Source organism: Dipteris shenzhenensis, chromosome 19 (assembly GCF_047967505.1).
Source record: "Dipteris shenzhenensis isolate YYH24624 ecotype China chromosome 19, Dip_SZ_1.0, whole genome shotgun sequence".
Classification (NCBI taxonomy): domain Eukaryota; kingdom Viridiplantae; phylum Streptophyta; class Polypodiopsida; order Gleicheniales; family Dipteridaceae; genus Dipteris; species Dipteris shenzhenensis.
In genome coordinates, this window is record NC_141614.1 from 21,542,958 (window position 1) to 21,554,380 (window position 11,423).

The following is an 11,423-nucleotide window of genomic DNA, read 5'->3' on the forward strand; positions in this document are numbered from 1 at the left end:
GAACGGGTGCTTCCTTGATAGATAACTTCAAGGTTTCAAAAGCCTTGTTCATTGCATCATTCCAAGGGATCGGTTGAGTAGACCTGCGTCCACGACCTTTCAATATGTTGGTCAAGGGTACCGTGATTTGTGAATAATCACGGACTGACTTCCGAAGAAATACCGTAAATCCTAGGAAAGAGCGAAGTTGTTTCACAGTCTGAGGTATAGGCCAATCTAAAACCTTCTGGATACGATCCAGATCAATGCTAATACCTTCAGAAGAAATCTTGTGTCCTAAGTAAATGATCTCCTTCATAAAGAAGTCACATTTACTCATCTTGGCATAAAGCTTATGCTGTCTTAGAACAAGTAAGACAACCCGAAGGTGTCCTATATGATCCTCAAGCGTTTTACTATATACCAAGATATCATCTAAGAACACGACAACAAATTTGCCCAGATAATCTCTGAACAAATCGTTCATCATCTGCTGAAAAGTAGCAGGAGCATTGGTCAAACCAAAAGGTAATACGAGGAACTCGTAATGACCATACCTAGTCCGGAATGCGGTCCTATCTATGTGTTTAGCATAGATACGGATTTGGTGATAACCCGTACGCAAATCAATCTTAGTGAAATACTTCGCTCCGGCCAAACGGTCTATCAAATCATCAGAACGAGGTAAAGGATAGCGGTTCTTAATTGTAACTTTATTTAGTCGTTTATAATCTATACACATCCTCCAGGAAGAATCCTTCTTCTTTCTTAAGAGGACAGGTGCACCCCAAGGAGATTTACTTGGGCGGATATAGCCCATATTCAGGTAATCCTGAAGCTGGATAGCTAACTCATCCTCCTCTACTGGCTCATCCTATACGGTGGTACACTGATAGGTTGAGCCCCTGGGACTAAGTCTATGCGATGATCTACTGCCCTTTCTGGAGGTAACCCTTCCGGCAGTTGAGCTGGGAATACGTCCTTAAAATTATTTAACAACGTTCTCAATTCTTGGTGTTCAAACACACTTAATTCATTTTTGTTAATTACAGAAACAATAAATGAAGAAAGTGGAATCAAAACACACTGATAGACATCATAATGAGAAGTGTTCAATATATTCCGAAGCTGCATCGCAGATACAATAGGTCCCTGAGAAGGGATAATCTTATCACACTGAATACAAAATTGGGTGCCTTTGTCTTCAAAAGAAAGCGTATGCTCCGTCCATCCGATCTGGATATTGTGGGTTTTAAACCACTCTATCCCGATCAGCAAGTCTACATGCTCTAGATGCATAACGTAACATGTGAGAGCTCCCGTGTAGGCTTGAATCCGGATGGGAAGCGCTTCAACCTTGCGATCCCAAAACTGCTTCCCGGCTGGAAGCTGCACCTCGTAGGTGTGGTCGCTAGGTACTGTGGACAGCCCCATCTTCTGCACAAATTTGTAATTAACAAAATTGTGAGAGCTGCCCGGATCAAAGAGAATGTGAACCCGTTGGTCCCTAACTTCTCCATAAACTCGAAAAAGATCATGGGAACCAAACAACGAAGTATTAAAGGTACAATTGCAAGAAAGGGGGCAGGTAATGACATTTACTGAAATACCTGTCATCGTAACCTGGTTGGCTCCCTTGGCTGCGGTACGCGGACCTGCCTGGAGCTTCGGTCCTAGCACCAATCTCTGGTTCTTCCGCTTAGGACACTCATTCTTCGTGTGGCCCCGCTCCTCGCAATAAAAACACCGGCCCTCTTTCTTGAGCCTGAGAGTGCAAAGGAATCGGGCCTTACCATTCTTCGCAGGAGTTAAGCTTTTCCTGGAGGCGTTGTCCGTAGACTTCGTCTCCCCAATACCAGTCGCATGCTGAAAGAACTTGCGTTTGTTCTTTCCGCTGGTCTCGGTAACTGTGGTTGCCTTGGTTCCGGCCATGGTATCATCATATATGCGCGCATATGTCATGGCCTCCTGCAATGTTGTGCACTTGTTATTCTTAATCTGTAACTTATAGGAGTCTGGCAAACCATCCACGAAAAAACCTAACAAGGTTACAGGATCCATTTTGGTGGCCCTGGTTTGCAGATCCCTAAATCTCTGAAGATAGACTTCAAAAGTTAAGTTCAATTTTGACATATCGAGGGCTTTGAGCTTGCCGACGATATCGTAGTCATCTTCCTTCTTCAGGAACTCCTTCCTGAAGATACCCTCAAATTCTGTCCAAGTGTCAGGCTTAGGCTGGAGTTCTTTCCACCAAAGCAAGGCTTTACCTGACATAAACCCTGCTGCTAGCTGAATCTTTTTTCTCGTCTGGATAGGGGTGAAATTGGAAGTGTACTTGCCACTTGTGCAGCCAAGTGTCAACCACCTCCTTTGTTCTTGATTTCTGGTCACCTGGGAAGGGATCCGGAGTGATATTCGGGCCTAGCACGGAGGCCATGGCATCCACATGCGTGAGTGCCTGAACCGTGCTAGCCAGAAGAGTCAAGGTAGCTTGTATCCCTTGGAGTTGCTGTGTCAACCCCGACTGATTAGCGTTGACCTGCTCAAATTTACCATCTAGAGCAGTCGTGAACTCACTGAAGGCTTTCTTAGTGATCAGGTCGTCATAGAGACCCTGATCATCCTCTCCTACTGGAGTGTAATCTAATTCCTGCTCTCCCATAGTGAACTCGGGATTCGGAGCATCAGACATGGCTGAATACTAACTCGATTACAGGCTGAGAGAAATAGCTGGGAGAATCGAAACTGGAAGGAGAAGAGTAGAGGAAAGAAACCGTCCCTCCAAGATATGGCGAAATCAGAGAAGCTGACTGGAACAAGAAGATATCGTGCACCAACGATCAGCGCGCGTAGGGGATGAGGTCCTGTTGCAGGTCCGCTGCAGGCCGTACAGTACGGAACAGCTGCTACTGTTGCAGCCGTTTCGTGGAGGCGGATCTCAGGCAGAGGCAGGTCGCAGGGCTGCTGCTGTTGCAGCCGTAACTAGATGGCGGAATTCTGGTAGGGGCAGGCTGCTCTTGCGCTGTCAGGCTTGAGGCTATGGCTGGACTTGAGGTCTCGCCAGTCTTTATAGAAGTTAGCCCAGCTATTCTGGAGGCTGTGCTTCCTAGAAAAGCCTAGCCACGCTTTCCAGAAAAGCTGGCCTCCCAAAATTGGGCTTGGGGCTAAAATTAGCATGCACACCCTCCAATCTTGGAGGGTCGATGCTTTTTCCTGCGCCACCTTCCAAGCTTGGAAGGTGGTGCTTTTTCGCACCTCAGCCACCCCTAGATGCCATCGACCGCACCCTGCTCAGCTTGACGCACCCCCTGCCTGGGCCGCTTTCTGCACCATCAGATGGCGCAACTCCTCAGCCTCTCCTACCAGCGGCACTTACCTCTGTGCAGCCCTGACCAGGATCTCGATTCCATCGCCTACTTATCAGCCCTGTTTCGCCTCTCTTCCACACTCTCCTAGCTAGAATTTCACTCCCTCTCTCATGTAGACTCTTCAGTAATTTCGTAATCAGGTCTCTCCTTCTTCCTGCCTTTTCCAGATATCTCTTCACCCCTCCTTCTCCAGGTAGACAGCAAAACATGCAGCAGGAAATCTCGAATTTCAGGGCATACCTGGAAGAGAAATCCGTCAAATTTCTCGCATCAGAAGTTCCTACCTCAGGAGTTGGCTCTGATACCAACTGACACATCCCAGCACTCCTGAAACCCCTGATCTGCAAAATAACCACACACAACATCAGAACTGAGCAGGCTGCTCACCACCCAACCGTGACATCTACGGGATGTGCTCCCGAATCAGAAGATGTCCCCCCCGAGCCACGAGCTGAGCTACTGGCACGAACTCCCAATCAGATCCCAAACCAGCCTGGTGTCCCATACCACCAGGTGGCGCTGTGAAGCCCTGGATCTGCCACTGGGCCTTGGGCTACGCTAAGATGCAGGCGCGCGTCCGCGACACAATCCAAGATCAGACCTAGCACCTGGGAACGAGACTTGCTCCCAACTGCACACTGAGAACTGAACCCCCTGGGCCTCTTTTATAGACTCGGGCCCCGGCGCCAAAAATAGCGAAGACCTATAAATAGTTCGTACCCTTGCCACTCAACCCGAGAATCAAGCCTGCCTAGCTCTAAGCCTCCCCAGGCTAACCTGAGCTAGTTCTGTGTACCTAGTACACGTCAGATACCGATCCGTGCACATGACAGAGGACCTCCTACAGCTCTACCTACAAGACCTAGCTAGCATCCCAAGGGCTTTAAGTAAAACTCAGCTTGTTACAAAGATCACTGCTTGCAGATCTCAAAGGAGGGTTTTGTCGATCTCCTTGGCTATACTCTCAATTGGGCGGTTCCAAGCACCAGCGATGTATTGAGGCAGGACAAGCAGAGGGTACCCCATGCACGAGATAAATTTGCACTCTATGCAGCATGCTAGATATTGAAACAGAGGAGCACTTTGCATTCAAACGCCATGTATACTATGAGATCCGTGACGGTATTATTGTCTATTCAGGAGTGGATTTGGACCACTCTCAAATTTCCTAGCCATTTAGCAATCAACAACGCCTGGCAAATTTCCTACTCGAGGCCCATTAACATAAAGACAAACTCCGTCGATTGCAGAGGCAAGACTAGGAGGGCCCGTTGGAGCCCAACCAAAGGATGATCACAAACTTCTTCCACCGGGGCCCACAAAGCGTGCATGACAGACTCGTCCCTCGAGTTGACTCACACATAAAGACCGCAGATATCTCCTCTTTACTATTTGACTTGGAGAGAAGAAGACTAGATTGATGGTGGCACTCACTAGACGACAAGCTACCTCTCGATGACCACAAAGGAGTTGAGAGGGGCCCAGACAGGCTGATCAGGCTGAGCATTAACACCACTCTATTATTGACTGACTTCCTTGACAAGGCTGGCCCTCCCCAGAGCCATTGTCGACTAAGAACATCTGTTTTGTTTTATCCTCAGTCGCCCTACGGAGTTGGCCCCCCTGACAGCATACATAGGTTCTATCACTCTAATGCTTAGCTGACCGACTAGACCACTAATAGAGATCTTCCTCCTCTTGTTTGGTGTTTTGGTTCTCATACGAACAGTCTTTTGCGCACTTTTCCGCAGAGACACATGGTGTATTCTTCTATTGATATTCTCGTCTCAGACATCAGCCTTTGGGTGTGGATGCCCACTTTAGTGGCCCCACCCCTTAGCTTTTATTGTATATAGTTTTTTCTTGAGTCTCAGAAGACATTAATAATCTCTCTCTCTCTCTCTCAAATGGTATCAAGAATGAACGGTAGAATTTAGACACTAAAATCTTGATCACTGATGATTCGTTCTTTGATGCCAAGGTGTTTCCCATCTCCCAAAGAGGTGGTATCTTGATGAAGTTTATGATTGTGGGGCTCCATTTCCCCCGCTCTCTGACTATTATCTGTCTAAACGTATAAGGTTTAATGCAGCTGATGGTCAAGGTAAAAACTTCATCATGGACAGCCACATTTGTAAAGCAGCATGGAGCGTCCACATAAATAAGCCTCACATGCACAAATTATACACACCAAGAATTGTTTAAGGCCACCCATCAGGCATCCACTTTACTTCAGAACCTTCCAAAATCAATTTTCAGATGGATAACATTGCCTGGAATTTTTCAAAAACACACAACTCAGAAGACTCGGGAGCTTCCAAATCACCTTTTGTGCATAGATAGTCAAAAGAAAACTTCAGAAAAGTATATTCATATAGCGCTTCGTCTACCTTTTCTCCTGATACAGTTCTGCGTTTAGCATCAGCAGCAGGGGATTGCACCCTAAGAAACTCCGCAGAAAGGTGAAATGTCTTGCCATCATCAAATTCCATTTTTGCCTGCAGTAGCGACAAAACCCCGAAGCTCAGACAACCTTGATTCAGTAGTGAGCTGCAAACCCCCAAAGACTCTTCCCCAAAAAAATGCAGATCTTCATACCAGAAGGTTGGCATGTACAAAGCATAAAATTAAAAGCTAACTTAAAAAGAAGCTGCCAATTTATATAAGGCTGTGTGACTAGCGATTGTCAGCAAGATGATAAATCTCAGGTAAGGGAGTTGGGAAGTACAAACAGACAGCAGCTGCACAGACAATACAATGAAATAAAGGGAGGTTAGGCAATGGTGCCGAAAGCAGGCAATGGAGTTCATGAGAGGCATATGGGCAGCACAGAAAGAGACTTATCGATCATGTATGATTTTCCCATGCCCCTTCCCTTTTATGGCAAGGGAGAAGAGGGGAAAAGGGACTTGGGCGTGGGCGTTAAAAACAGGAGATACCTAACGTTCCAAATCAACTCTTTCCTCTACAGCACATGTTGTGAATGTGTTCCAGTACAGCGAATGTTGCGAAGCGAGAAGAGGAGAAAAGGGACTTGGGGGTGGGAGTTAAAAATGGGAGATACCTAACATTCGGATCAATTTTTCCTGTGCAGCACATGTTGCGAATGAGTTCCTAACAACCTAATCACATGCTTTTTCCACACTGAGGGCCACACCCATCATGCCAAGACCAGTTGCCTGATTACACTTTGCCCACAATGTTGAATGGGGGATCACACCCCTTATTTTATTGACCAGGTACATGATTACAGTTGCCTTGATAGTACATTTGTCATTTCAGAGAGAAGCCCACATAGAATAGTTAAATATTCATTTTGCAGACCCTAAATGAATCACCCAGGACATTTATTCAGAAGTATGAGGACTTTATTAGCTACTCTATCTCTGCTTGCTTCAATATCCATTGATACAAACCACAAGCAATCAGGGCAATATATGTTTCCAAAGCCCATGCTATGTGATTGCTTGATTATTCATTGTTGATCATTTGCTATGAACTCTTAATTAGAACTGCAAAAACTCCATCCAATTCTCGTGTCTCTATTTGTTTGATATGAACAACATGAAGTCAGCTGACCAAAGCAACTTGCCGTATTATTGCTCCATTGTTCATCTTCTAACAATCACATGCCAAACATTCTTTGAAACAATAGAGAGATCATTTTTGCAGGTATCATGGACCTCTTTAAAAAAAGCCAGTGTGAAATTGCATGAAAAAAGAAGTGAGAATTATAGCTTTATTGCTGAGAAAATGAGCAGAGATGAGGACACAAAAAACCTCATGCTGGCAGTGCGATAGGCATTAAGTAATGTGGTTTTGGCTGGGCTAGAGATTGCAATGCCAGCTGGTCATATGTTCCAAGACGAGGTTTCTTGCTATAATCAGGAGCCATCCAATGGCTTTTCCAAGAGGCTTCAGACAAGATGGAGCATTTTCAAAGGACCTGGTGTTTTGTGCCACATCATCGAAGAGCAGTACCTGGAAGAGCAAGATGTGCGAGTGTGCAAACTGATACTAAAGGACCCTTTGATTTGTCTGTAAGTGCTCTCTCATGAGAGTTGATGGAGCATCTCTTGACGGGGGGTGTAGGTCAGACTTGCCCTTTCCTATATAAAAGGCCCTTTTGGCCCATTAGATTAGCCCTCAGGCGGCCATTGATGCCCCTATCAAAGGCACACAGCAGAGAGGAAGAGAAATACCAGTTAAAAAGAGCTGGAGGCCACATCTTGATATTCAAGTCTGAGCAGCATCTAGGCTGCAAATAGTTCTGCCATCTGGCTGTAGGTGTGGAGTATACCTCGGGTCACTTTTGTACTTGCTCCAGGCCTTTATTGAAAAGCATGATAAAAACATTTGTTTGCTGCCTATATTGTTTAGGAGAAGGCAAGCCTGGCCCACATTGGGTTATTGTTAGAGTATGAGAGTTGATTCCCCACACGTGAGCCCCCCCATATGAGAAGGCCAACAGGAATTGATGTTGGAAAGGTCACCTCCCCATGTGTAAGCCCCCAAATGAGGAGAGCGTGGGGGAGGGAGACTTACGGCAGGATGCGCCCAAAGAGAGATTACTTGGATGTGTGAATCTGGGACAGATCTGGAGCATTCATGGTTGGCGAGGTGTCTCAGGTAAAAGGCGCGATAACATCAGCAATGTACAGAACAGTACGGCGGTGCATACATGGCTGGAGAGAGCCTGGCAGAGGGCAGAACCAGCAGGGAGAATAAGCGCTGACATGGCGGGGGATGGGGCAGGCAAGCCTGGCCCACATTGGGTTATTGTTAGAGTATGAGAGTTGATTCCCCACACGTGAGCCCCCCCATATGAGAAGGCCAACAGGAATTGATGTTGGAAAGGTCACCTCCCCATGTGTAAGCCCCCAAATGAGGAGAGCGTGGGGGAGGGAGACTTACGGCAGGATGCGCCCAAAGAGAGATTACTTGGATGTGTGAATCTGGGACAGCAGATCTGGAGCATTCATGGTTGGCGAGGTGTCCCAGGTAAAAGGCGCGATAACATCAGCAATGTACAGAACAGTACGGTGGTGCATACGTGGCTGGAGAGAGCCTGGCAGAAGGCAGAACCAGCAGGGAGAATAAGCGCTGACATGGCGGGGGATGGGGCAGCACATGGCAGCCCATATAGAGGGCTGGCTGGGCTGGGCAAAGCCAGCCAACCAAGCCCTATCTAGGGCTGGCCAAGGGCTCAGCCCCTAGCAAGCCCTGGAAAAGAGAGCCCAGGAGGGCGATTTTGTGGGGCCAGTAAAGGGCCCTATTGGGGCTGGTTGGGCTGAGCCAACCAGGTCAGTTGGGCCAGCCAACCTGGTCTGTCCAGTCGGCCCAGATTGGTACAGACTGGTCGGTTTTCTCAGCAGGCCTTAGGGCCTATATAAGGAGAGGCTGTTGGCCTCATTCAATATCCAGCAGTCAGCAGTTCCAGGGCAGAAAGGAGCAGCAGGAAGCCTACTCTCTGGGCCTATCTACAGGAGGTGAGAGAGTGCAACAAGGGCTGCAGACTTAGCCAGGAAGGGCTGGACCTTGGCTGTCTTCTAGGGCAGCAAGGTGCTGAGATCATCATCTTCTGGAGCAGCCATTCACAAGCAGGTTGGAGCAGTGGAACAGTTATCTTGGAGCCTACGTTCACAAGGACCAAGGGGACCTGTGTGCTGCAGACAAAGCTTGGCAAGGGCTGCCCACCTAGGCTGATTCACAGGCAGTAAGGTGGAGAAGAACACACTAGACGGATAGTCTACAGACGCTCGAGGTGGAGCACGCGGGCTCGAGTCTAGAGATAACTGGCTGATAGGAGGACCTTGTGGTAAGATCAGAGGACCACACCATTGGTGGGACTCTGGATCTATATCTTTTGTATTGTGTCCATAGTTTTGGACGGAAATATTATTTTGGTGGTTTCTCTATCTGGCTGGTTCATTGTCTATTGATGAGTCTGCTAATCTATGTGACGCACATTAAGTAAAGAAGTTTGTGATTCCACATACCCACACCCACACTGTGTGAGCTCCTGGGCATTACTATAAGTCTTCCGCTGTGTGTATCCTTTGTTGGGTAATTTCTAACAATTGACACCAGTAAAAGGTAAGGGAAGGTATAGAGCTGCATGCGATCTGTTACATGGGCAGCAAAATCATGGCATCCATGTGGGCAGATGAAACCAAGAGGTGGACCACATGTCCATGATTGGGCTGTGCAGGAGATTTGCTTGGATGCCCAGATTTGAGGCAATGTCCCACGAGGGACTGTTCTGAAAACAACCCATGGAAGGGACCACGAGGGGGGTGGCATGGAGTGGGGGCTGTGTGGCCTTATACAGCCACACTAGAGACACTCGGATGGAGACCAACCAAGGGTCAGCCAGGCATACCCAACCAGGGACAAGTTGGCTGGAGGAGATTTGAGGGCCACCATAAGAGCTTGGGTTTGATCCAGGAGTTGGTCAGCCCAATCAGCAAGTACTTGTCCCCTATTAAGGTCGGCTGAGCTGGCAGGTATGCCAGCATTCTGGCCTGGTCGGCCTAGATCTGCAGGAGGGCAGAGGTCAGACTTTGCCCTCTCCTACATAAAAGGCCCTGTTGGTCCATTTGATTAATCCTCAGGGAATCCACTGATGCCCCTATCAAGGGCACACAGCAGAGAGGAAGAGATCTACCAGTCGAAAGAGCTGGAGGCCACCTTTTGGTACTCAGTTTGAGCAGCATCTAGCCTGCAAATAGTTAGCCATCTGGCTGTAGGTGTGGCGTATACCTCGACTCACTTTTGTACTTGCTCCAGGCCTCTATTGAGGAGCATGATAAAGAAATATATTTGGAGCCTATACTGTTGTATTCTTCCATATCTGTGAGTGCTTATTCTACCTCCTTGAGAGATCTCGGAAATAGTGTGATCCAACATTCTGCTACGCGGGTTTGCTACAGCACGCATTCAATTCATATTCCACACGTGTGCGCTCGTGCACATGCACATGCACATGCAGGAATGCATACACACGTATATATAGATATGTGGATGCGCGCACTTCCACAAAACAAATGTAAAGCAAATGTGAGGAATTCTCTAGATTAGGTCAAAGACTATGAAAACATCCATGAAATGTTGAATGTAAATATAATTGTCAGCAGAGAGCTAAATAAACCTATTGAGTGAGAACCCTATTCCATCATCATAAATTGGAATGTTTGGTACCTCATAAAGATAGAGAATATTGTGTTTCGTAAGAACTGTAAGGAACCGTAGAACGGCCCACGACGTGGTATCAAAGTTGCTCGAAGTTTTTGCTCAATGCGGTTTATTCACAAGTTTCCTTAACCCTGTAATTGCTATTTCACAATGAGCTCCTATGGTTCCCGGTAAAGCAAACGTATCGTCATGAAAAGTACGCTCAATAAGAAACATATTAATACAAGAGGGTTTGTGGAAATCTTCGGATGGACGTGCCTACCATGTGGGGAGAAACGAGGGAGAACTTGGTAAGGCCAGGGGCTTTGTTCGCAGAGGAACTGAAGCCACCATAAGAAAGCCGAATAGAAAATCTCTGCGCGAACTGCCACAATGTTCCCATTCACTTGAAATGACAAATCGAATCGTGCAATCTTCTCATAAGTGCTCATCTATTGGCAATGAGAGCGCTCCCGAGCAAGTAATCATGACTTGAAAGTTATAGTACGTTTTTCTTAATCTATCTGCTGTTCGATGCTGCTGCATTAGATCGATTGAATCAAAGATTGTTTGATCAAATAAGCACAGAACTACTTATGTATGTGTGTTGTGTGTGTATGTATGCATGTCCGTATGCATGTACATGTGGGGAATTGTGTATGTGAGCGCGCGCATGTGCGCTTTTACTAAGAAAAACAAGGTGAATGATAATAAATCATTCATAAGGCCTGCCCGAGATCCAAATAGCGAAAGAAGGTAGAGATGATGAATTGAAAGCAATGAGGGAGACAAAGAGAGAGAGAGAGAGAGAGAGAAAGAGAGAGAGAGAGAGAAGATGATGAATTGAGAGCGATGAGAGAAAGAGATGCTAAAAATGTGGAGGATTTCTAGAGGAAAAAATAG

The 11,423-nt window shown here is 46.8% G+C and overlaps 1 protein-coding gene across 1 annotated transcript in view; it reads right to left on the reverse strand.

The window, feature by feature from the left end:
• LOC147890228 (uncharacterized) overlaps positions 1 to 11,139 on the reverse strand; it is a 28,121-nt gene extending 16,982 nt beyond the window's left edge. The window contains exons 1-2 of the mRNA XM_087390770.1: positions 10,804 to 11,139; positions 5,738 to 5,845 (exon numbers count right to left, since the gene is read on the reverse strand). Of these exons, the coding sequence (XP_087246896.1) occupies positions 5,738 to 5,845; positions 10,804 to 10,923 (228 nt within the window). The 5' untranslated portion in view covers positions 10,924 to 11,139. The remainder of the gene's footprint in view (positions 1 to 5,737; positions 5,846 to 10,803) is intronic.
• Between the last annotated feature and the right edge of the window lie 284 nt (positions 11,140 to 11,423).